Genomic DNA, 27349 nt, shown 5'->3' on the forward strand with positions numbered 1-27349 from the left:
CTCAAACCTATGATCTTATCATCTCATCCTCCCACTTACCGGAATTACAGACATGAGCCACTGCACTGGGCTTCTTATACATAATTTTTAAAAATCATGTTATAGAGCCAGGTGTGGTGGCGCATGCTTATAATCCCAGCATTTGGGAGGCTGAGACTGGAGAATTGCGGTTTGCAGACAGCCTCAGCTACTTAGGCCCTTTGCAACTCAATGAGACCCTGTTTCAAAATAAAGAATAAGGGCAGGGGGTATAGCTCAGAGATAGAATGACCCTGGGTTCCATGTCCCAATACCACACCCAAAAAATCATGTTATAAAATTAATACATGCTCAAACCAGGTGTGGTGGAGCATGCTTGTAATCCCAGTACTTGGGAGGCTGATACAGGAGGATCGCAGGTTTGCTGCCAGGCTCAGCTACTTAGTGAGGCCCTCTGCAACTTAGTGAGACCCTGTTTCAAAATAAAGAATTTTTAAAAATTGGGCTTGAGGCCGGGTGTGGTGGCACACACTTGTAATCCCAGCATTCAGGAGTCTGAGACATGGAGGATAACAGTTCCTGGACAGCCTCAGATACTTAGCAAGGCCCTTTGCAACTCATTGAGACCCTGTTTCAAAAATAAAAAGACAAGCCGGGCATGGTGGTGCATGCTTGTAATCCCAGCATTCGGAAGGCTGAGACTGGAGGATTGCGGTTTGCAGACAGCCTCAGCTACTTAGTGAGGCCCTCTGCAACTTAGTGAGACCCTGTGTCAAATTAAAGAATAAAAAATAGGGCAAGGGGTGTAGCTCAAAAGCTGAATGCCCCTGGGTTTCATTCTCAAACCTGCAATAAATAAATAAAAATAAATAAATAAATAAATAAAAAGACTAAAAACTAGGGCTGCTCAGAGGTAGAATGCCCCTGGGTTCCATCCCTGGTATCACACACACACACACACACACACACACACACACACACAAATTGGGCTGAGTGTTGCTCTGAGGTAGAATGTCCCTGGGTCCACTCCTCAGCATCACACATGCACGCGCGCACGCACACACACACACACACACACAATTAATACATGTTCATCCGGTGACAGTTTGGGTTAATTTATGTTTTGATTTAACTGCTTCTGGTCTGGGTTAGTCCTTATATAGTTGTTATAAATATTATACTTAATAGATACAATATATAAACATATGTCAACTCTGGATATATATTGTGTCTTTTTTTAATCTCCCAACATCTATGTAAATTCTTGGGTTTTTTGGCACTGGAGATTGAACCCAGCTGCATTCTACCTATGGGCTACACCCCCAACCCTATTTTATTTTTATTAGGAAACAGGGTCTTGCTAGGTTGATGAGAGTCTATTTGCTGAGGCAGTCTCAGAAACTGGCATCCTCCTGTCTCAGCCTCCCATGTACAGGGATTATAGGCCTGCACTACCACACCCGGCTATGTCAATCTAAGACAAACGCACTGATAGGTTCAGCAATCCACAAAGGAGTAAAAGTTCAATTCTAAAAAATGTGACTAAAACACAAGTTAATTCAATGTTAGAGAGCAATTTTATGTAAAGGTTATTCAATAACATAGAAAGCAGATATCCCAATAGATAAAAAGTTTCTAAACTATTACCTGGTTGGGAATATTCCAGGATACACGCAAGAGTGCTACGAATTAGAGCTGTCCACTGTTTCTGCGTTTCCTCAGTCTTGGCCATCGAAAGTGTCACAATGCTTTTAATCCCTTGAAGAGCTGCACTAACTGGTGGAGGAACCTGATTATCTGCAGATTTTACTGCTGTGTCTTTCAATATTCTTGCAATTAAGAACAGAATTGTGGGCAGGATCGTCATACATCCTGAAATAAAAACAAATTGAATATTTCATCTTCCTTCCTTCCTTCCTTCCTTCCTTCCTTCCTTCCTTCCTTCCTTCCTTCCTTTCGGTGGTACTGGGGGTGGAACCCAGAGGCTTTCTACCTCCAGGCTATACTCCCAGACCTATTTTATACTTTATTTGGAAACAGGGTCTCACTAAGGTGCTGAGAGCCTCACTAAGTAGCTGAGGCTGGCTTCGAACCTGTGCGATCCTCCTGTCTCAGCCTCCCAAGCGCTGGGATTACAGGCCTGCGCCACCACGCCCGGTTCATAATTCTTTCAGTTCCCATATTATTCCATATATAAGTGCATACACACACAATACACACACACATATATATATTTTATATATTTACATATATTTTATATATTTATATATACATATATGTTTTATTTTTTGCAGTACTAGGGATTGAGTCTAGGAACATTCTACTCTGAGCTATACCCCCAGCCCGGCACTACTTTTTATTCTTTATTTTGAAACAGGGTCTTACTACATTGCTGAGGCTGGCTGTGAACCTGCAATCCTCCTGTCTCAGAATCCCAAGTACTAGGATTACCAGCATGCACCACCACGCCCAGCTTATTTATATTTATTATAATTAATTGTGTTTGTTTCTTCCCTGAGAGGAGTTTTTCTATGCTGCCCAAGCTGGCCCCAAATTCCTGGACTCAAGAGATCCTCCTCCCTTGGCCTCTAGGATAGCTCTTCTACCATGCCTGGCTGACAGTGGCTTAATATTCTTTTCCTTGTTTTCTTTTTCTTTTTCTTTTTTTTTGGTTGTGGTACTGGGGTTCCTGGAAGCCCTTCTATCTCCAGGCTACACTCCCAGACCTATTTTATACTTTTTTATTTTTGGAAACAGGGTCTCTTAAGCCAACGGGGCTGGCTTCGAACCAGTGCGATCCTCCTGTCTCCACCTCCCAAGCACGGGGATTACAAGCGTGTGCCACCACACCCGGCCTCTTTTCCTTGTTTTCATACAAAATTTACTGAAGAACAATTACTGTAAGTCACTGTTTGAAAAAAGAACATAAGTATCACATTATTTTTAAAAAATACAGAATTTAGCTAGGCATGGTGGCCTATGTTTATAATCCCAGTACTTGGGAGGCTGAGACAGGAGGATGGCAGGTTTGTGGCCACCTCAACTAATTAGTGAGGCCCTCCACACTTAATGAGACCTTGTTTCAAAATAAAAAATAAAAAAATAGGGCTGAGGATGCAGCTTGGAGGTAGAATGCCCCTGGATTTAATCTCCAGTATCACACATACAATAAATAAGGACAGAATTTATATTTTCTTTCTTTTCTAACCTAGCCAGAAGAAACACTACCATATATATTTGAGAAGCATCTAAATAACCCGTCAGATTTGAAAATAATTATAAGATATATAATCAATCATTATTATACTGAAGTCAGCTTAATCAAGTTAGGAAAACAAAAATACTTTTGGAATAGTAAGTGAGGAAGAAATTAAAGTATCCTAGAATTTGTAGCTGAAACTATCCACTTAATGTAAGAGTCTCTTTACGTGTGTGTGTGTGTGTGTGTGTGTGTGTTTGTGTGTTACTAGAGAATTAAATTTAGGGACAAGCTGGATGTGGTGGCGCATGCTTGTGATTCTAGTACTTGGGAGGCTGAGACAGGAGGATCGCACAGGTTTGAAGCCATCTTCAGCTACTCAGTGAGGCTCTCAACAACTTAGTGATAACCTGTTTCCAAATAAAATATAAAATATAAAATAGGTCTGGGAGTGTAGCCCGGAGAGAGAAAGACCCTGAGTTTCATTCCCAGTACCACACACACACACAGAAAAATATATAAATTTAGGAGCAATCTACCTCTGAGCTATACCCCGAGTCCTATTTTATTTATTTGGAAACAGGGTCTTGCTAAGTTGCTGAGAGCTTCACTAAATTGATGAGGCTGGCTTTGAACCTGCAATCTTCCTATCTCAGCTTCCCAAGTATTGGGATTACAGTTGTGCAACATGCCTGGTTTTATTTTTTATTTTGAAACAAGGTCTCATGAAGTTGTTGAGGGCCTTGGTAAATTGCTGAGGCTGGCCTAGAACAAGCGCTCCTTCTGTCTCAGCCTCCCAAGCACTGGGACAGGTATATGCCACCATGTCCAGCTCCCTTCTCTTCTCTTCCATGCAGCCATCATAGCCTCATCCTGAAAAACTCCAATGATGGACAAAGCGTTATTTTCACGCGTGTAAGGGAACTCTAAAATCCAGAAAGTCCTCCTTTGTGTTATGCTGACGTTTACCAAAGAGTATTTCCACCTTCCATATAAAACAGGAAAAGTTTACTTTCCTACAATAGCTCTTCAGTATCTATGGACAGCGTATCATCTCTACCAGGCATAATGTCTTTAGGCGCTCCTTAGAGTTGGCTGCCCCCTCCTCTGACATTCTTTATTCTTTCAATGTTGCAAATGAGAAGACTCTGCTGACAGTCCATGTATTTCCCTAGTCTGCAGCTCTTTTGTTTGATACAAATCTGAAAAGACCACCTTGGGTTTTGGTGTTTGAATCTTTAACCTTTCTAGGTTCATGTCACACTTGAGTAAGAGTGGTAGTAATATAATATTAAGAGTGATATTAATATAATATTCAAGGCAAGCTTAGCTTTGTCTATTGTACTATAACACATTTCTAAATACTGATCAATACTGTACCAGCAGGTGAACAAAGAGATGGTAAATCAGAGAGAATGGTGACCGTGGCAGCCACCAAACGAGCACTTTCTTCTGACAGTCGAGTTTTAGTGGCTGTGTGACTTGGAGAATCTGACATCTTGGTACTCAGATGTGGCATATGTCGTACTAAGATGAACATCAATAACTCCATAGTTGCAAACACAAGAGATTTTCCAGGAATGAGACCACCGCTGTCGCCTCCTTCTCCAAGTACAGGACAGGACTCTTTTTCCATGTCATCTTCATCTTAGGTAAAAATAATTTGGTAAAATTTCCAGCAAAATATTTTAAAAATAGTACATAAAACATAATAAGTATATTTAGGAAATTCTTTTGAAAAGACTTACAAGTGACTAACTAATGCTACATGCTTCATGTTTTTCTCAGTGTAATAGAATTCTGTGTACAGACTTCTCTTCCAAAGTAATGGACAGTTCATTTTTTACATGGAAAATCTTTTTTAGTTTTTTTTATTAAGTTTGTATTTCATAATCAGAATAACATATATGCTATGCTGAACCACCTAAAATTGATACTTTTTTTTTTGTGGTACTGGGGATTGAAACCAGTGGCATTCTACCTCTGAGCTACATCCCCAGACCTATACTTTATTTGGAAACGGGATCTCACTAAGTTGCTGAGAGCCTCACTAAATTGCTGAGGCTGGCTCTGAATCTGCAATTGTCTTGTCTCAGCTGCCCAAGTTACAAATGTGTACCAGATGCTTGACAAAACTGGTACTTTTGGCCGTGCATGGTGGCGCATGCTTGTAATGACAGCATTCAGGAGGCTGAGACCAGAGGATTGCAGTTCGCGACGGCCTCAGCTACTTAGTGAGGCCCTCTGCAACTCAGTGAGACCCGGTTTCAAAATAAAGAATAAAAATAGGGCAGGGGGTGTAGCTCAGAGGTCGAATGCCCCTGGGTTCCATCCCCAGACCTGCAAAAAAAAAAACAAAAACAAAAAAAACAAACCCAAAACAAACAAACAAACAAAAAACACCACCAAAAACCAAAAACCAAAAACCAAAACCAAAACCAAACCCAAAAAACCTGGTACTTTTGAAAGGGGAAAAAGTAGTCAGCTAGCAACAATTTAATTTAGTCCTTTCTTTCTTTCTTTTTTTTTTTTGTGATACTGGGGATTGAATCCAGAAAAATTCTACCTCCAAGCTATAACCCCAGCCCTATTTTATTTTTTCTTTCTTTCTTTCTTTCTTTCTTTCTTTCTTTCTTTCTTTACTTACTTACTTACTTACTTACTTACTTTTTTTTTTGTGTATGTGTGTGTGCAGTACTAGGGATGGAACCCAGGGGCATTCTACCTCTGAGCTACAACCTCAGCCCAACTTTTTATTCTTTATTTTAAGACAAGGTCTCAATGAATTGCAAAGGGCCTAAGTAGCTGAGGCTGGCTGCGAACCATGATTCTCCTGTCTCAGCCTCCCAATGCTGGGATTACAAGTGTGCGCCACCACACCCATTAGTCCTATCTAATGAAAGCAAAATCATTTCAAATCTTCTAAATGTATAATTATGTTTTTTAAATAAAAAACTTCCTGGTGTTATTTTAAAAATTAGACCACAAATAAGGTTTACTTCAAGTTAATATAATTTCTAGTCCTTACTCAGAGTGTTCCTTTTTTCCTGCAAATAATCTTGAGCAGCTCTTACTATCTGCTGTACAACTCCAGTGACCAACAGCTGGATGGATGGTGGATTCCAGGTCAGTAGAAGGCGGTGTAAGACACTCAGCAACTCAACACCAATCAGCTATTATAAAATAATACAAGTAAATTTAATTAATTATAATTTCAAAGGACAAATGGATGTTACTAAAGCCTGAGAAAATATACACGTGGAAATAAATTTTGTAACCAAAATTAGTAGACAGTGTTGTGCGACAAATACAAACATTATAAAAATCTTGAGGAATGATCACATTTTATCATAACATTTTTAAGCAACAATTGCCCTTAGTATTTAAGTATTTCGAAGGTTTTATATTCAAAGGTGATCATTATCCCACTCTAAATAAATACATGAGCTAACTAGTATTACTAGAGTTCAGTCCCACTGAAATTTATAATTTCCAATCTAACCTGAATACCTGAGTTTTCTACCAGAGACAATAGGAATTTCTGGCAGGTCCCTCTTCTACTCACCTCTGCAACTATGACAAACTTTCATTTTAAGCCTCTTAAAAATTTCTCTATCTAGTCTGTCCAAAGGGCCTACCTCAAGTTTCAGAGACGAGAGAAAACATAAGTGCAAACCACACCATCTTTATCACTTCCCTTAAGATCAAGTGTCCAAGCCAGGTGTGCAGCAGCCTCAGCTACTTAGTGAGGCTCTCAGCAATTTAACACGACTCTGTTTTCAAATAAAAAATAAAATGGGCCTGAGGGTGTAGCCTGAAGGTAGAAGGTCCCTGGGTTTCATCACCAGTAGTACAAAAAAACAAAAACAAGGCGGGTGTGGAGGGGCACTCTTGTAATCCCCACGCTTGAGAGGCGGAGATAGGAAGATCGCAGGTTCAAACCCAGCCTTGCTGACTTAAGAGACCCTGTTTCCAAATAAAAAATATAAAAATGCGTCTGGGAGTGTAGCCCAGAGGTAGAAGGGTTTCCAGGAACCCCAGTACCACCAAAAAAAAAAAAAAAAAAAAAAGTGTCAGTCTCTTGACCAAGGCTGGTTCATCTTTTCTCAGGACACACCATCCCTTTCCATCCTTGTTGACTTCCCAGCAGTTCCCCAGGGACTTCAATGATAACGCCTATGTCTCAGCTTCTCATTTTCTCTTAAGTTAGGCTAATTTCCTGATGTAAGCAGAATTCTCAAGTCTTTTTTACCTAATGCCTCACTCCAAAGTGCTCAGATCTTCTTGCCCAGCTTAGACACTTCCACGGCCTTTAATTTCTCATTCAGTTTCCCATGTTCTTTCTTTCTTTCTTTCCTTCCTTCTTCCTCCTCCTCCTTTCTTTCTTTCTTTCTTTCTTTCTTTCTTTCTTTCTTTCTTTCTTTCTTTCTTTCTTTCTTTCTTTCTTTCTTTCCTAGGGATTGAACCCAGGGGCACTCTACCTCAGAGATATACCTCCTAGCCCTATTTTTTATTATGAAACAAGATCTCACTAGGTTCATGAGAGTCTCACTCCTTGTTGAGGCTGTGATTCTCCTGTCTCTGTCTCCTAAGTACTGAGATTATAAGCGTGTGCCACCATGCCCAGAATCCCCCATGTTCTGAAAACTGGTTTCTACCCAACCAAGAAAATCCTCTGCGGGGGTCATTAATAACTTTCTCTAAACCCTTTTCTGACCTTATTTACTGCACCCTATGTCTACTTTCTTGCAATGTCTTCTTGTCCTTGCCAACTCTGTTGTCTTTTGGTTCTCTTCCTATCATTCTAATGGGCTCCACTGCTGATTTATTTCTCTTCTCAATCTTTAAATGCTATTTATCCTCAAGTTTTAATGTAATTCCTCTATTTAAACATTTTTAATCATTTCCTATCATATTCAGGATAGAGTTCAAATTCCTTTACATGCTATAAAGAAATAGTCATGATTTGGTCTCAACTCTGCTCTTCAGCCTCACTAAAAACCTCTACATATTCTGTTCACATCAGTCACAGCAAATGGCTCTCGTGCCCTTGAACCCGTCCCATTCCCTCTTGCCTCCTAAGCTTTTGTATTTGTTGCTCCTTCTCAGAGGAAAAGTCATTCCTTTCCTTTTGTGTCAGTATTTTGCTGTAGGATTGATTCAACCACAGTCTCCTCTGAGAAGCGGTCCTTCAGCTCCCTCTCCTAAGGGTGGTGGTCCTCCTCTCTAGTAACATTATACCCTTAAATATGTAAACACAGCACATGTCACACTGTACTATCTCCTGATCCAGGGGCTGTAAAAATCACATTTGATATCTATAGCCTCAAACTGTTGCAGAGGAAGAAAAAATACAGAGTAAATATAGCCAAGTCAATGAATACAATATGAATCAGTGTACTCTGACAATGTTGAAATTACAGGATCCAACTCAGAAACAAAAGCAAAAAAATTAATTTTTCCTATTATGAAGCAATACTTGAAAAATATTACTGAATCCAAAAAACGGCTAGCTATGTGCAGTAGCATGTTAAACCCAAATAATTAAATTTATTTTTTATTTATTCATTTATTTTTGTGGTACTAAAGACAGAGCCCAGGGGCATTCTACCTCTGAGCTATACTCCCAGCTCTTGTTAAGTTGCTGAGGCTGAGCTGAGCACTTTAGATGAGTACTTAAACCGTTTAAAAAAAAAAAAGTGAAAGAGAAAATTTTATTAAACATTCAAAAGTGGCATTATTTATTTGATCACCTTATAAGTTATGTTATGTTAGCCTTTTATTAGGAAAACTATGAACTGGAACTGAACGTATCCTTTAAATTTTTAATTTGATTGCTAATGAACAAATAAAAGACAACACAGGGACTGTGATCTGGTTTTGCCTAGTCATCCAAGATTCAATAGAGACAAATACTGAATACTTACTATATATTGCTTTTCATTAATATATGGCTTTGCTATTAGTATAGTATGCAGTACTTATTTACTATGTGAGAAATTATTCTAGCATAAATATGATTATAACAAAATATATAATTACTTATTACAGAAATTCACCATACCTGATCTTCTGCTATGTGGATTCGGGCATAAGGGGAATCGAGCAAGGTATGTAAGGCCTGCAGGCATGCTGTGACATGCTCAATAGGCTCCTCGGCTCTGGGAGAACAAAGAAACTGTATACTCACACCTGAAAGGCACAAAATGTGTAAAAACATGAGTTTTTCAATATAAAACAATGAACATTGCTTTGATATATTTTTCTATATTTTTATAGATTAACATTTATTAAGGTCTTAAAGTTCAAAATGAAAGCCAAGCAGCCAAACTTAACATAAGGTTGTAACTTTGCAATTAGGTTAATATTCAAATTAGGCAAGAGTGGGAAACAGAACTCCCATTCCATTTAGGCTGCTTATGAAGTGATTAACTTTTTGTGGCACTGGGGGTGGAATCCAGAGGCATTCTATCTCTAAGCTACACCCCCAGCCCTATTTTTTAGTCTTTATTTGAAACAGGGTCTCTCTGAGTTGAAAAGGGCCTCACTGAGGCTGTCCGCGAACGGCAATTCTCCTGTCTCAGACTCCCAAATGCTAGGATTACAATCGTGCGCCACCACGCCCAGTAAGATTAACTTTTCTATTGCTACATTTTTTTTGTGTGTGGGTGTGTAGTACTGGGTATTGAATCCAGACACATTCTACCTCTGATCTACACCCCCAGAACTATTTTTTATTCTTTATTTTGAAACAGAGAGGGTCTCGTAAGTTGCAGAAGGTCTCACTAAGTAGCTGAGGCTGCCTACAAACCTGCTATCAGCCTCCCAAATACTAGGATTACAAACCTGAATCCACCAGGCTCACAGATAGGTTTTGTTGTTGTTTTAATTTATTATTATTATTATCATCATCATTATTATTATTATATTATTTTATTTATTTTTTTTTTTTGCAGGTCTGGCGATGGAACCCAGGTGCATTTGACCTCCGAGCTACACCCCCTGCCCTATTTTTTATTTTTATTTTTTGGTGGTACTGGGGTTCCTGGAAGCCCTTCTACCTCCAGGCTACATACCCAGACCTATTTTTATATTTTTATTTGGAAACCGGGTCTCTTAAGCCAGTGCGCTGGCTGGCTTTGAACCAGCATGTGATCCTCCTGTCTCCGCCTCCCAAGCGCAGGGATAACAAGCATGTGCTACCACGCCCGGCTTTATTTTTTATTTTGAAACAGGGTCTCACTAAATTGTGGAGGGCCTCACTAAGTAGCTGAGGCTGTCCACGCAGGAAATTGCTATCCTCCTGTCTCAGCCTCCCAAATGCCTGGGATTACAAGTGTGCGCCACCACGCCCAGCCTCACAGATAGATTTTAAAATAGAAAGCTACAGAGGTACAATGAATATCATGGGTAACAAATGGTTTTAAGTGATATAAGGCTAAGTTCTAGAAGCTTATGAGATGTACTGATGAATTATATAATTATGCATTTCCAATTTTGTTCCTTTTCACTCCCAGAAAATATGTAATCATTAAAAGCTTCTCTAAAATGTGTAAGTTTATTTTTTTCAAAAATGGTAATGGGGATTGAGCCCAGGAACATTCTGCCTCCAAGGTACACACCGAACCCTTTTTAAATTTTGTTTTTGTTTTGAAATAGGGTCTTGCTAGGTTTCTGAGAGTCTTTCCAATTTGGCTGAGGCTGGTCTTCTACCTTTGATCCTCCTGTTTCAGCCTCCCAAGTACTTGTATCACAGGCATGTGCCACCGTGCCCAGCAAGAATTGTGTAAATTATTAAATGTTAAAACAGCATCTAGATCGTGTGTGGTGGCACACGCTTGTAATCCCAGCATTTGGGAGGCTGAGACAGGAGGATCGTGGTTCACAGACAGCCTCAGCTACTTAGTGAGGCTCTTTCCAACTCAATGACACTGTTTCAAAATAAAGAATAAAAAATTAGGGCTGGGAGTGTAGCTCAGAATGCCCCTGGGTTCCAGCCCCAGTATTGCAAGAAAAAGAAAAAGGAAAAAAAAAAAAAAGCACAGCATCTAGGGCTGGGCATGGGGATACATGCCTATTAAGTGGGTACTTAGATGCTGAGACAAGAGGATCGAAGGTTCAAAGCCAGCCTCAGCAACTTAGTGAGGTCAATCCCCAGTACCACAAAACAAACAAACACCCAGCATTTAGAGAGTAATTATAAATTAGGATTTGTTTTGTTTTTTTCAGGTCTGGAGGGGCATTTGACCTCCGAGCTATACCCCCTGCCCTATTTTTTATTCTTTATTTTGTAACAGGGTCTCAAAGAGTTACAGAGGGCCTCACTAAGTAGCTGAGGCTGTCCGCTAACCATGATCCTCCAGTCTCAGCCTCCTGAATGCTGGGATTATAAGCGTGTGCCACTACGCCAAGCTCTAGGATTTGTTTTTTAAAAATATTTTTATTAGTTTTGAAACAGGGTCTTACTTGGTTGCTGGGAATTTCGCTACAGTGCTGAGGCTGTCCTTGAACTATGATCCTCTCTCTCTGCCTTCTAAGTACTAGGATTACAGGCATGCAACACCATGCCCAGTTTAGGATTCATTGGAATTTTATTAAACTTTTTTCTTTATAGGATAACAATCTGTTAAGTGCCAAGTAAAAAGAAAACCAATTGGTGAATAAAAATATTTTTTTTTCTTGAAAATTATTCAGTATTGCTCTGTAAAGGATTTTTGTTGTTGTTTTACAGTACTAGGGATTGAACCCAGAGACATTCTACCTCTGAGCTATACCCCTAACAGTATTTTTATTTTTTATTTTGAAACAGTGTCTCACTAAGTTGAAGAGGCTGGTCATGAATTTGTGACCCTCTTGTCTCAGTTTCCCAAGTACCACCATGCCCCACTTACAGTTAAATGTTTAAACGTAGTTTTAAATAACTTAATTTAAGCTGGGTGTGGTGGCACATGTTTGTATTCCGGTACTTGGGAGGCTGAGACAGGTTCTCAGCCAGCTTTACAAAGCTATTTAGTGAGACTCTCTACAATTTAGTGAGATCCTGTTTCCAAATAAAAAATTAAGAAAATAGGACTGGGGATATAGCTCAGAGGTAGAAGGCCCTGGGTTCAATCCCCAGTACTGGGAAAAAAAAAAACAACACACTAAATAAATAAAAAAATAGATAATTTAATTTTTAGATAAAAATTCAGTTAACTTATAAGATGAGCTGAAAACTCCTTTTTTAATCTTCCTCTGAACTGTGCTATACAAACTTTTCCACAGCACTAAAGTAAAATATAGGAACTTTCAAAAGTGATACATCTCGAAACACCTTACTTTGACACCATACCTAAAATCAGATGCATTCTGTCTTTGTTAATTTCTGGCAAAGACTTAGCACTGGCCATTGCTCCTGATGCCTGGTTTAAGCTGACAGCTGGAGAACGTTTTTGTAAACCAGACGCTGCTGCCGCCTCTGTGAACTCTGAACATGTAAATCCCGTGCTATTTAACCAAAGTGCCACGGCATGGAGAACGGGGGCCCAGGAATTCCGATAGTGAAGTCTAGCTGTGTCAATAGTCTCAGGAGTATAAAACGCTCCACCTGTGAAACAATCGAATCGATTAAAAACATTACTTCCTATTATACATGATCGCTCATTCATAAACAATTTAAACTTTTTTACACAATAGAGCAACCTGGCCAGTGAGTTTCTCCTTCCAGTCTGATGCCGTCCACAGCTGAAGGGGCGTGCCCGCGTCTCCCTCCAGCCTCTCCTCTGTGATGCACCTTTCCCCCACCCTGTCCTCACAGGTTTCACCTCCTCACTGGCACTTCTCCTCCTATAACCAGGGCCTCTGTCTCTTCTTCCCTGTGTTTTCCCTTCTTCCTTTCCCCACATCCTGTCTTCACTACCAACTCTGAGGGTTTCCTCATCTCTCTTTGCTGTCATAATGAATTAAAGAAGGGGAAAAAAGGGAAACTCCATTATTGTTATCCTTGATGTATGGGACAAGGAATGAGTTCTGTGAGTAGGAACTGATAGGTTTTCTAAAGAGAAATAATGCTCATGAAGATCACTAAATCAACAATAGGAAATTAGAGTACAAAGGAGCAATTTGCAAAGGACTTTAGGAACTCAATTTACTTGTAGAATAGGTTTTATATGAAAATACAAACACTGACCAGTCCAGAAGTATAGTTCTTCATGGTTATACACAAAGACTTGCTATTCAGAGTTGTTTAGAGTACCCTTGTTCATACAGCTACTATAACAGTGCTAACATTTTTGCTTTAGCTAACAGAAAAGCTTTATATGGTAGTAATTTCAACCCATAAATCCAATATAGAGAACATACTCTACATGAAACAATGCCAAGTTTAAGTCCACAAAAATTTAAGATGTTATTGTTAGTTTTAGCTTTTATTAAGTTCATTTTGTTTAACTCCATAAAAGCAAAAGTGAATACAAGCTGGGTGTGGTGGTACACACATGTAATTCCAGTACTTGAGAGGTGGAGACAGAAGAATTGCAGATTCAAAGCCAGCCTCAGTAACTTAATGAGACTCTGGGTAACTTAGACTCTGTTTCAAAATAAGAAATAAAAGGGCCAGGGTGTAGCTCAGAGGTAGAATGCTCCTGGATTCAATCCCCAGTACAAAGAAACCCCAAACAAACAAAACAAAACAAACTTACCATCTGGGGGGAGCTGACTAGAAAATTCAGCTGGTAAGGTCAAAAGTGCATAGTCTTTCAGTGCTGCCAACCACAGGCGACTAAGTGTTGGCAGTTCAGGTTGTACCAGTGTTATCAAACTATCTGGTGGTAGTTCATCTATGGTATAGTCGTCATCATCATCATCAGTATTTTTAATTGTCCTTTTTGGTTTTGACTCTGCTTCCTTTTTAATATTCATAGCAACCACATATACCTAATAAAGATATTCAGGAGGTAAAAGTAAGGCCTAAGACAAAAATGAGATATTTTAAGTTGTTGCAATTATACAGTTAAATTATCAAAGGTAACTGGGTATAGATTACAAAAAGTATAAAAGTTTATGAGTTCCTGATAACCAAAATTAATAATTTCCACCTACTTTGGAAACACCATTTACGAATTGATCTGCGCTGGGCATGGTGGTTTGTAATCCCAGCGCTTGGGAGGCTGAGTCAGGAGGAAGCCAGGTTTGAAGGAGACAGGCTGTGACAGGAGACAGGTTTGAAGCCAGCCTCAGCTACTTAGTGAGGCTGTCAGCAACTTAGTGAGACCCTGTTTCCAAATAAAGTTTAAAATAGGTCTGGGAGTATAACCCAGAGGTAGAAAAAGAATAGGTCTGGTAGTATAACCCAGAGGTAGAAAAAGCCCCTGGGATCCACCCCCAGTACCACACACACAAAAACATTGATCCGGCTTCTATTTTCACAGCCTATCCCTTGAGTATGCTTCTGTGAGCTTCCTCTGGGTCCCCTTGTTCTACTTCCAAAGCCTTTTTTTTTTTTTTTCTGGGCATAACTTCCTGTTCACTGCTTCCACTTTCCTAGACTTATGAGACATAACCAGACAGTATTCAAGAGAAAGGCTAAGAGGGAGGAGAATGGGGAAAGGATTTCCATAAATAGCCTCCTGAACCCCCTCTTACACACACTTTAAATGATATTTAGCAATCTAGCAATTACACCAGATAGCTGAGCTACGAATATAATTTACTTGTCACATAGATTATCTGTATCCTTTCTCTCTAGTTAGTAAACCAAAAAGACATAATAGCTACTATCCTAAACATAAGTTTAAAGGTTGTTCTTTGTGAGTTTGTTTTTATACATATATTTAGGCTTTGGCAATTGGAACATACAAAGCTGAAAAAGCAAAATATAAAGGAATAATAGCAAGAAAGAAAAAACTTGTACTATGTAGAAAAATTTGAGATAACTGTTTTTTTCCCTACACAGTGATATTTCCATGTACCAGTGGGGAAGTCTGTGTCTGCAGGTCCACTGTAAGCTCGTGATGGGAAGGACTGCGTTTTAGCTCTATCGCTACCCTGAGCAGACAGCAATAACACAGAGAACAGTAAATGCTTAAGTTCTTTTTTTTTTTTTTTTTTTTTTGGTGGTACTAGGAGTAGAACCCAGAGGCTTTCTACCTCCGGGCTATACTCTCAGACCTATTTTATATTTTTTATTTGGAAACTGGGTCTCACTAAGTTGCTGAGAGCCTCACTAAGTAGCTGAGGCTGGCTTCGAACCCGTGCGATCCTCCTGTCTCAGCCTCCCAAGCGCGGGGATTATAAGTGTGCGCCACCACGCCCGGCATGATTAAGTTCTAAAGTAGGGACTTTAGCTCTCAGGTGGTAAAATTATCACATTCAAATTTCCCAGTGATTTTAAGTTTGTTTCTCTCCAGTTTGTTATAATATTGACATTTTCAGAAAATGCCTAAATAAACAATGTAAATACATTCAGTTGTTCACTTGTATCCTTACCAGATACCCTTTGCCTTGCATTTCTTAATGGGCTAGAACCTGAAGCAAAAAACACAAATGATGCAGTTCTTGCTATGTATGAACTGAGGCTAATACAATGCTGGGAAGTGAGAAAAGTGCCGAGGGAGGAGGGAGGGAGTTTTAAATATTATTTTTTCCTGATCTTCCTGACCATCCTCCACCCCGTGCCCAGTCCCAGTGTCGGGCACTTAATGACACCTGATGGCTTCTGCATGAAGAATGAATCCCCGAGAGCACCTAGGATGGTGGATCTTGGTCTTGGGAGGGTGAAACAAGCAGGGCAGTTTTTAAGGATGAAAGTTCATTTACTTATAGGAAAGGATGGAAAGGAACTGTTGGCTGAAGGAACAGCAAGACAAAAGCATAAAAGAAACAACTGCATGGTATTTTGAGTAAATTGAAAGTTTTTGGTATAGCCTGAACAGAGGCAGAAGGTGAAAGCAACTGAAGACTTTGCCCCACAGACAATGAGGAGGGACAGTGTCACTGCAGCATGTTAACGTCACATGCATATATTTTCCCGCAATTTTTAAATTAGTTTAGAAACCAGGCATGGTCGCACATGCCTATAATACCAGTACTTAGGAGGATCCCAGACTCAAAGCCAGCTTCCAAAACTTAGTGATACTCTAAACAACTTAGGGAGACTGTTTCAAAATAAAAATAGAAAATAGGGTTGAGTGTGTGGCTCAGAGGTAGAATGCCCTTGGATTCAATCCCCTGAACAACAACAAAAAATTGCTATGTTGAATAGAATTTCACTTTTTGTTTGAGAACAGAGATATATAAATATGTTTGCACAAATACACACATTATATAGATAGATAAAGGATTTATATGTACTTACATGCAAAGTGAAATATACCAAAAATATTAACAGTAGTTAACTGCGAGTGATAATATTACAGATGAGCTTTATTTTTATACTTTTTCTCTGTATTCCGAATTAGCACAGTGAGCAAAGATATTTATCATCACAACAAAACTGTGTTCCCTTCAAAGATACATTTTTTTTTTCATGGCTCTGTGGATTGAACCCAGGGGCATTCTACCTCTGAGCTACACCAGCCCTTTTCATTTTTTTGTTTTGAAACAGGGTCTCACTAGGTTGCTGAGAGTTTTACTACATTGCTGAAGCTGTTCTTGAAACTATAGTCCTCCTATCTCAGCCTCTCAAGTACTGGGATTACAGGCATAAGCCACCATGCCTGACTATTTTCAAAGATATTAATGAAGTAAAATAAACACAAATTCATTACTTATTGGACATAGGAGATATTAATGAAGTAAAATAAATGGAAATTAATTATTTACTTGATATGAGGAGGTTTGAAGAGAAGGAAGTAGATAAAAAAATACTTAATCTAGGTTCTATTCTGAAGACAGGAGGAAGGACCATTCATTAGGGTAAGAAAAAGAGTGAGAAAAGATAATATTACAGAAATGTTAGGTATGCAGTATCTATGAGTCATTAAGTGAAGATGAATAATTACTACAAATAAGAGACTGGAATTTGGGAGAGAGTATCAAGTGGAAAAACAAATTTAGAATCTGTATTATATAAATAAAATATATAGATTATAGGTACAGGATCATTCTTATAAAGTATGAAGAATAAAAAGGGACAAGAAAAATACTAATATTTAAAGAGCAGGCAGGCCAAAGAGAAGCTACCAAATGATATTGAAAATGAACAGTAAACTCAGAGTACTGTCTGAGAAGTTAAGGAGAGCAAAGGGTCCTGGAGAAGACAATCGCAAATGCTGACAAGGGTCAGACAGACAGGCATTGAAAGGTGACCGGAGACGGGGATAATGACACTGTTGGTGACTTTAGTGAAGTAATGCCAATGGAGAGGTGAGAGTAAGCCGACCAGCGAAGATTCAGAAGGGACTGAATGACGGAGGAAGAGAAGATGATGAAACTCCTTCAACAGACTGAGATGTGAAGAGGAGGGGGAGAACACAGTAGTGAGCAGAAGGGGATGCTGGGTCAGAGAAGAATGCAGGAAAGATCAAGAGCATGAAGAGAAAGGTGCTCTTCCTTAGGTCCGTGCCTAACATCAATTCTCATCCTCCATATTTCTATTTATTTATTTATTTATTTATTTATTTAAATTTTGCGGGTCTGGGGATGGAACCCAGAAGCATCTGACATCCGAGCTACACGCCCTGCCCAATTTTTTATTCTTTATTTTGAAACAGTCTCACTGAGTTGCAGAGGGCTTCACTAAGTAGCTGAGGCTGTCTGTGAACCGCGATCCTCCCCGGTCTCAGCCTCCCGAATGCTGGGATTACAAGCATGCGCCACCACACCGGCCTCCATATTTCAATTTAAATGTCACTTTCTCCAAGAGACTTGGAGCTTCCAACCTATTTTAAGTGCTCTGTACTTTGTTTCAAAACACTGTGTGTATGTCTCCTATGACAATACTCAATACATTTTGATATTGTTATGCATCTACTTGTTTTGAGTTTGTCTTGTAGTGTATGTTCTCTTCATCAGTGTATTTTTTTTCCTTGTGGCAAAGGTTGAAGCCAGGTTTCTGGTAGCACATGTCTATAATCACAGCACTTGGAAGGCTGAGACAGAAGGATGACCTTAATGAGACTGTTTCAAAATTAAAAATAAAATAGGGCTCAGAGGCTCAGAGGTAGAATAGTACCCCCCCACACACAAATTAATGGCTAAACTTGAGGTACAAATCACTAAATTATAGTACCAGATTACCCAAAATAAGAATTATAATGTGCATAATTATTGTGTAACATGATGTACTGATATAATTTATTTATTGTAACTGGGGATGGAACTCAGGGACATTCTACCATTCTACCTCTGAACTACACACTCAGGTCTACTATTTTATTTTTTATTTTGAAACAGGGTATCACTAAGTTAAGGAGAGCCGTACTAATAAGCTGAGGCTAGTTATGAACCTGCGATCCTCTGGTCTCAGCCTCCCAAGTACTACAATTACAAGTGTATACCACCATACCCGGCTTGATTTTTTTTTTTTTTTTTTTTTGTACTGGGGATTGAACCCAGGGGCATTCTACCTTTGAGTTATACCCCAGCCCTATACTTTATTCTCTATTTTGAAACAGGGTCTCACTAAGTTGCAGAGGGCCTCACTAAGTAGCTGAGAGGCTGGTTGTGAACTTGTGATCCTCTTGTCTCAGCCTCCCAAGTACTGGGATTACAAGCATGCATCATTACATCAAGCTTGATGTAATCTTTTTTTTTTTTTTTTTTTTTTTTTTTTGCTGCTGGGGATGGAAACCAGGGGCATTCTACCTCCAAGCTATACCCCCAGCCCTATTTTTTATTCTTTATTTTAAAACAGTGTCTCACTAAGTTGCAAAGGGCCTCACTAAGTAGCTGAGGCTGGCCATGAACCTGTGATCCTCCTGTCTCAGCCACCCAAGTACTGGATTAGAAGTATGTGCCATCATGTCTGGCTTGATATAACTTTTAAAGCAATTATTTATCTTTATTCAGTGCCAGGCATAATGCTTGGTATTCTTTCATATATTGCCTTAGAAAAAGATGTTCTTTCTTTCTTTCTTTCTTTCTTTCTTTCTTTCTTTCTTTCTTTTCTCTCTCTCTCTCTCTCTCTCTCTCTCTTTCTTTCTTTCTTTCTTTCTTTCTTTCTTTGTGTGTGTGTGTTTGGTTACTGGGGACTGAACGCAAGGGTGCACTACCACTGAGTCATATCTTCCAACCTTTTTAGAATTTCTATTTTGAAACAGGGTCTTGCTAAGTTACCATGTACTGGCCTTGAGCCTGCAATTCTCCTGTCTCAGCATTCCAAGTGCTGGGATTATAGGTGTGTGCCACCGACTTCATTTTGTATTGAGAAATCTAGGCTCTAAAAGATAAAATCACTTGACCAAGTTACACAGATGGTAAACTGCAAAAGGAGAACTTATAATCACATGACTGTAATCTCAGTACAGGTGGATCAAAGGTTTGTAGCCAGATGCAGCAATTTGGCGAGGCCCTCTACAACTTAATGAGAAAAATAAAGAATACAACAGGTTTAGGGGTACAGCTTGGAGGTAGAACATCCCTGGGTTCAATCGCCAGTATTCTCCCACACACACATGACTTGTTCTTACTTAATATTTATGCTTTTTACCCAAGTCATGTCAAATTTCCTAGCAGGTGAATCAAGCATATTTTGCTAGTGAGCAGAGAACTAGCTAAATGAAAAATGTGATTATCAAAACACACAATAGTTTCTACACTTGGGGAAATTAATGGGGCTGGAGGGTTAAATACAATATTGAGTTTTCTTTACAATAAAAACCACTAAGTCAGCTGAAATGTAATTTCCACATATCTGTGGAATCTTTATTATTTCAAAGTGAGATAGTAGAAAATAGTCAAATTATATGCTCTCTCTCTCCCTCCTTCCATTCCCTCTAGTCATCCCTCCTTCCTTTCTTCTTATATTGGGTATTGAACCCATCCCCAGGCTTTTTTATTTTTTAAGACATGAACTTATAATCCTCCTGCCTCAAATTTCCAAGTCAATGGGATTGAGGCATGGGCTGCCACATCCAGTCACAGTATCTTTTTCTTGTAATACTTTCCAACTAAAATTAGAAATTTGTATTAATTTGGAAAAACTAAAATTTTAACAATATTAACAACCAATTTGTCAACATGAACAAAAAATATCTTTTTTTTTTTTTTTCAGTACTGGGATGTAACTGAAGGGCCTTCTACCTCTGGGCTATAGGCTCAGACCATTATTTTATTTTATTTGGAAACAGGGTCTGACTAAGTTGCTAAGAGCCTCATTAAGTAGCAGAGGCTGGCTTAGAACCTGCAATCCTCCTCTCTCAGCTTCCCAAGTACTGGGATTATAAGCATGCACCACCATGCCTGGCTAAAAAATACCATTTTATTTGTTAAAACCAAAATGATGGTGGTATAAAATAAAGGAAGGAACCCTTGGGGATATTCTATTTGAAAGAGAGCTAAGCCAGGCGTGGGGGCGCGCACTTGTAATCACAGCATTTGGGAGACTGAGACAGGTCGATCCGGGTTCGTGGCCAGCCTCAACTATTTAGTGAGGTCCTCAACAACTTAGGGAGACCCTGTTTCCAAATAAAAAATCAAAAATAGGGCCAGGTGGTGTAGCTCAAAGGTAGAATCCCCCTGGGTTCCATCCCCAGTACCGAAAAGAGAGAGAGAGAGAGAGAGAGAGAGAGAGAGAGAGAGAGAGAGAGAGAGAAAGAGAGAGAGAGAGAGAGAGAGAAAGAAAGAGCAAGAGCATGAGCAAGCGAGCTGGGCATGACACATGTACGTGTGTGCGCGCGGGTGTGTGTGTGTGTGTGTGTGTGTGTGTGTGTGTGTGTAGAGTGGCTGTAGAACTGGGCATGGTGGCGCGACCTGTAATTCAAGTACTTGGGAGGCTGAGACAAGGAGGATCACAAGTTCAAGAACAGCCTCAGCAAATAGTGAGACACTCGTCCACCTAATGAGATCCTGTTTCAAAATAAAAATAAAATAGGTCTTGATGGGGGTGTAGCCCATAGGTAGAATGCCCCTGGGTTCAATCCTATCATCAAAAAAAAGAAAAAAAAAGCGTCTTTGGAGGCTGAGAAAGGAGGATCATAAGTTAGAGGACGGCATCGACAATGTAGTGTGATTTCCAGCAACCTAGGGAGACACCATTTCTTTTTTGTTTGTTTGTTTGTTTTCTGTACCATGGATTGAACCCAAGGGGTTCTACCTCTGAGCTACACCCCCCAGCTCTACTTTGAAACAGGGTCTCACTAAGTTGTCGAGGGCCTCACTAAGTAGCTAAGGCTGGCCTCAAACCTGCAATCATCCTCTCTTGGCCTCCCAAGTACTTGGATTACAAGTATGTGCCACTATACCCGGCTGCAAGACACTATTAAAAAAATAAAAAATAGCCAGGTGTGGTGGCGCATGCTTGTAATCCCAGCATTCAGGAGGCTGAGACAGGAGGATCACAGTTCTTGGACAGCCTCAGCTACTTAGCAAGGCCCTTAGCAACTCAGTGAGACCCTGTTTCAAAAATAAAAAAGATTAAAAAATAGGGCTGGGGGTGCAGCTCAGAGTTATAATGTCCCTGGGTTCCACCCCCAGTACTGCAAAAAATAAAAATAAAAATAAAAAATAAAAGTGGCTGTGGGAACAAAAGAGGTAAACCAGCGTGTGTGTGTGGTACTGGGGACTGAAGCAAAGGGCATACCTCTGAGCTACATCCTCAGGCCGTTTTTCTGTGTGTGTTACTGGGGATTGAATGAAGGGGCATTCTACTTCTGAACTACAATCTCAGCCCTACTTTTTAAAATATTGTATTTGGAAACAGGTCTTGCTAAATTGCTGAGGCTAGCTTTGAACTTGCAATCCTCTGGTCTCAGCTTCTCAAGTTCTGGGATTAAAGGTGTGTGCCACCACACCCAGCTTTCTCACCCCTATTTTATTTTTTATTTTGAGACAGGATTTCACTAAGTTGCTGAAAGTCTTACTACATTGCTTAGGCAGTCCCTGAACTTGCAATCCTCTTGACCCAACCTCCCAAGTACTAATATCTAGGCTGTAGCCTAGATAATAAGGTAGCAAATCTTCTAGCTATAATTAAAGATTATTGGAATAAATTATTTTCTATTATTTATATTTTTGGGGTTTTCCTGACTAATTATCTCCATTATTAAGTAAAGAAGAGCCCTTCTTCAATATACAGGTTTTAAAAAAAAAACTGATAAATTTTTACAAAGCAATCTACCCCAAGGATCTGCTTTTATTTTTATTTTACCTACTTTTGTGGTACTGGGTTAGCCCAGAGCCACTCTACGACTGAGCTACATTCTTACCTCCTATCCACTACTTTGTTTTGTTTTTTGTTTTGTTTTGAGACAGGGTCTTATTAAGGTACCCAGGTTGGCCGTAAACTTACACTCCTCCTACCCCAGCCTCCTGAGTCACTGGGAGTATAGGTGTGTGCAACTGTATCTGACTAGGATCAGCTTTAAAAAAAACTCTGTGTGTGTGTGTGTGTGTGTGTGTGTGTGTGTGTGTGTGTGTGTGTGTGTTTTGCTGGGAATTTTGAACCCAGGACCTTGCCCAGGTTAGGCAATTGCTCTACCATATAGATACATCTTCAGCCCAAAACAAGTTTTCTCTTTCTTTCTTTGTGTGTGTGCATGTGTATGTGTGTGCATGTGTGTCTGTCTCTCTCTTTCTACCATATAGATATATCTTCAGCCCCAAACAAGTTTTCTCTCTCTCTCTCTCTCTCCCTCCCTCCCTCCCTCCCTCCCTCTCTCTCTCTCCCCCCCCAACAGGGGCAGGAGGACATTTTCTCAACAATAGCCATGGTTACCTCTGCCCATGCTTTGAGAACTGCCAGTTTTTCCATGGTTGTGGCACTCTCTTGGTACAGTTGGCTCGATGATCCTTTTCCAGCCTGAACTTTGTCCAGAGAAGAAACCAGCAGGTTGTGTACTCGACGGAGATCATTGAGATCACTGACAACCCCACTTCCAATCCATGTACTGCACACCTAGCAGAGAAAATTTTAAAAATTGTATATAAGAACAACAACACTGTATATAAGAGAATGGAGTAAATATTCTTTTTCCTGAAGGAAAAACACAAAACAAATCTAAGTAACAAGATGAAAAACTACTCAATGCTATGATTTATATTATTTTTGTAACAAATCAAAGTATAGATTTTATTGCATTCTTATGTAGATAGAAAACAAAACAATATTTATCATATTTACACTATCTAATTTAATCAAAATAATAAGTGGGGTTTATTTTTTTTGGTGGTACTGGGGTTCCTGGAAGCCCTTCTACCTCTGGGCTACACTCCCAGACCTATCTTATATTTTTATTTGGAAACAGGGTCTCTTAAGCCAGCAAGGCTGGCTCTGAACCAGCGCGATCCTCCTGTCTCCGCCTCCCAAGCGGGGATTACAAGCGTGCGCCACCACGCCCGGCGTAAAAGTGGTTGTTTCGAATTGTTCAACTAAACCAATTAAAATTTCTGCTTCCAAGCTGGGCATGGTGGTGCACGCTTGTAATCCCCTCGCTTGGGAGGCTGAGACAGGTTCGAAGCCAGCCTCAGCTACTTAGTGAGGCTCTTAGCAACTTAGTGAGACCCTGTTTCCAAATAAAATATAAAATAGGTCTGGGAGTATAGCCCGTACGTAGAAAGCCTCTGGGTTCCACCCCCAATACCACCCCAAAAAATAAATAAATAAATAAAAATAAATAAATAAATAAATAAAATTTCTGCTTCCACAGGTAAAGGGTTATGCTTAGCTGCGATAAATGAGATTTTTAAAAAGGAAAAAAATATAGAGTCTGTATAGTCAAGTAATAAAAGAATGAATACATGAAAACATTTCATTTAAAAACAGACAAGGGAGCCCGGCATGATGGCATAGGCCTGTAATCCCTGTGACAGGAGGATCGCACAGGTTTGAAGTCAGCCTCAGCTACTAGTGAGGCTCTCAGCAACTTAGTGAGACCTTGTTTCCAAATAAAATATAAACTAGGTCTGGGAGTGTAGCCCAGAGGTAGAAAATCCCTTGGTTCCGTCACGTACAACAAAAACTTAAAATAAAATATATATAAATAAATAAATGAACAAAAAAATAAAAGCAGGGAGATTAATTCTAGCAGGAGAAAGGGAATAGTTAGATATTCAAAAGGTTTTTAGGTATAGACACAGGAAGTTACATAAGGAAGAAATAGCAATTAGGATAGTCAATTGAGATCAGAAATGAAAGAATTTGAGTGTAATATGAACTGAACTCAGACTGCATTCTATAGGCAGTCATGAGTTTCCATGGCTTCTGAGCAGGGAGATGAGATTATAAAATTTTGTTTCCATTTTTTTTCTGGTACTGGGGATTAAACCCAGGGGCATTGTGCCTCTCAGCCACACCCCAAGCCCTATTTTATTTTCAAATTTTGAAACAGGGTCTCACCAAGTTGCTAAAGCTTGCTTCAAACCTGTGAACATCCTGTCTCAACTTCCTCTGTACTGAGATTACAGGTGTGCACCACCATACCAGTCTTAGAATTGTGCTTTAGGAAAACTGCATCGGTATTTATATAGAGGAAGAAATGTGTAGAGCTGGTGAACAACATGTACAGCTATGTGTATATCATAACACTATAGGGCAGAGATGGAATGACTGCACCAGGGATAGAATGAAAAAAGTAGACATACCCAAGAGACACCTGAAGGTAGAAATCACTAGATTAGATATTTTTAGAGTATGGGGGCAGGGAGCTACATGCAAAACAAGTTAAGAAACAAAAAATTAGCAAATTTTGCTAGTCAAAGCTTCTAACCTGAATATATGGAAGGAAGCTGACACCACTGTTTAGGAGAGCTAATACAGGGAAACAGGAAAGCTTAGTGAAGATGAAAACTCGAGGAGAGTACACATTTTTACAAACGGAGTTCTAAGTGCCACCAAGAGACTTGAGGAAGGACACTCAGCAGACAGAAAGCTGGTCTGGCTTTCAGGAGCAAGCTCAAGGTAACGACACAGACCTAGGAATCCCCACACAAGCATGGTAACTACCATAGTTTATTATGAATATGAAATTTATTTCAGAATAGGTTAAAGAAATGTCTTAAAGCCAGACCACAGGGGAAAATAGCTATACTTAAGGGAAAAGCAGAACAAGTCTAAATAAAGAAAGAAATGTAAAGAAAAGTACCAGGAAAACAAGAAAAGTGCAGTGATAATGGAGCCATGGGGAGGGAATTTTAGGAGGAAGTAGTCTGGTAGTGCCAACTTTATCAACAACAATTATAAGACCTCACTTTCAGTTTTCAGTTTCATTTTCATTTTTGTGGTACTGGGGATGGAACCCAGAGGCATTCTACCTTTGAGCTACACCCCCAGCTCTATTTTTTTTTCTTTATTTTGAAACAGGATCTCACTAATTTGCAAAGGGCCTCATCAAGTAGCTAAAGCTGTCTGTAAACCACGATCCTCCCGTCTTAGCCCCCAAAATGCTGGGTTTACAAGCGTGTGCCACCACACCCAGCTTGTTTTCAGTTTTCAGAGTATCTGGGTTTTAAATCATGGCTAATGGCTAATACACTTGTGTTCCTATACTTAAGACCTTTTCTTAAAAGCAAAGAATAAATACCTCTGTAAATAATATTCTCTCTCTTTTCCCTCTCCCTCTCTCTCACTCCTGATGAAACTCAGGCAATCTACCTCTGAGCTACACTCCTAGCCAGCCTACCTATTTTTATTTTCTTCTTTCGAAACAGGGTTTCCCTAAGTTGCTAAGACTGGCCCCAAAACCTGTGATCCTCCTGTCTCAGTCTCCCAAGTACTGGGATTTTAGGTGTGCGCCACCACACCTGGCTAATAACTTTCTAAAAAACTCATTCTTGTCCGTTGAAGTGGTACACCCCTATACTCCCAGTACTTGGGAGGTTGAGGTAGAAGGAATATTAACTTAGTGAGACCCTTAGCAACTTAGTAAAATCTTGTTTCAAAATTTACAAAGGACCAGGGGTGGTGGCACACGCGTGTAATCCCAGCATTCGGGAGGCAAAGATTGGAGGATCGTGGTTCGCAGACAACCTCAGTTACTTAGCAAAGCCCTTTGTAACTCAGTGAGACCCTGTTTCAAAAATAAAAGGACTAAAAAAATAGTGCTGGGGATGTAGCTCAGAGGTACAATGCCCCTGGGTTCCATCCCCAGTATAGAAAAAAAAATAATTAAAAAGAAGCCGAGTGTGGTGGTGCACACCTGTGATCCCGGTACTTGAGGGCTTGAGATGGACTGTCAGAGGTTTGCAGCCAGCCTCAGCAACTTAGCGAGACCCTGTTTACCCGGTTTCAAAATAAAAGACAAAACAGGGCTGGGGATGTAGCTCAGAGGCAGAATGTCCCTTGGTTCAATCCTCAGTACCCTACACACAAAAAAAGGATTGCGGGTATAGCTCAGTGGTAGAATGCCTCTGGGTTCCATCCCCAGTACCAGGAAAAAAAGAAAGAAGAAGAGTTGTGATTCCAAAGAAAACTAACATACTGGATAGATTTGATAAATATATCTATGAAATTTGGTAGAAATATTACTAAAAAATTGCGTTAAATTGTAAAGATTGACAATTTGACACCAAGTTTTACTTGCAAAGACTTATGAACTTCTACTTTAAAGAAGTTCTGACTGGAAATTGCAGATAATGCACTATGGGTTTGATTTATGTAGAAATACATAGCAGTACTGACTCAGCAAATCCTATTAAGAGAAAAGATCTTGTCCTGATCAGAAGACTGGCAAAAACTGTACATTTGAAGCTGAATGTATTATGTTAATGATTTAGACCCTGCCTTAAATGATTTTTTATTAATCTACTTTTTTTGTGTGTGCTGTATGGGTTATTCTACCTCTGAACTCCACTGCCAACCCTATTTTTAATTCTTTATTTATTTTGAAACAGGGTCTTACTAGGTTAGAGAGGGCCTCACAAGTTGCTGAGGCTGCCAGTGAACCTGTGATCCTCCTGTTTCAGCCTCCCAAGTACTAGAATTACAAGGGTGTACCACACGCCCAGCTTAATCCACTTACTAATGTCACAAAACGTGTTATATCTGAACGTCTCTCCTGCAATATCTAAGAATTACCCTGATTTTAAAGTTCTTTAAGA

At 39.7% G+C, this 27349-nt stretch overlaps 1 protein-coding gene across 1 annotated transcript in view; it reads right to left on the bottom strand.

The window, feature by feature from the left end:
- Positions 1-27349, bottom strand: part of HEATR5B (HEAT repeat containing 5B) — a gene marked incomplete at both ends in the record, with an annotated part of 101753 nt that overhangs the window by 9695 nt on the left and 64709 nt on the right. Inside the window, 7 exons of the mRNA XM_080711065.1 lie at positions 1627-1851; positions 4559-4825; positions 6207-6351; positions 9243-9370; positions 12510-12764; positions 13858-14092; positions 23031-23210. Of these exons, the coding sequence (XP_080567191.1) occupies positions 1627-1851; positions 4559-4825; positions 6207-6351; positions 9243-9370; positions 12510-12764; positions 13858-14092; positions 23031-23210 (1435 nt within the window). The remainder of the gene's footprint in view (positions 1-1626; positions 1852-4558; positions 4826-6206; positions 6352-9242; positions 9371-12509; positions 12765-13857; positions 14093-23030; positions 23211-27349) is intronic.

The sequence above is a fragment of the Muscardinus avellanarius genome, assembly GCF_963383645.1.
Source record: "Muscardinus avellanarius genome assembly, chromosome: 15".
Taxonomy (NCBI): Eukaryota; Metazoa; Chordata; class Mammalia; order Rodentia; family Gliridae; genus Muscardinus; species Muscardinus avellanarius.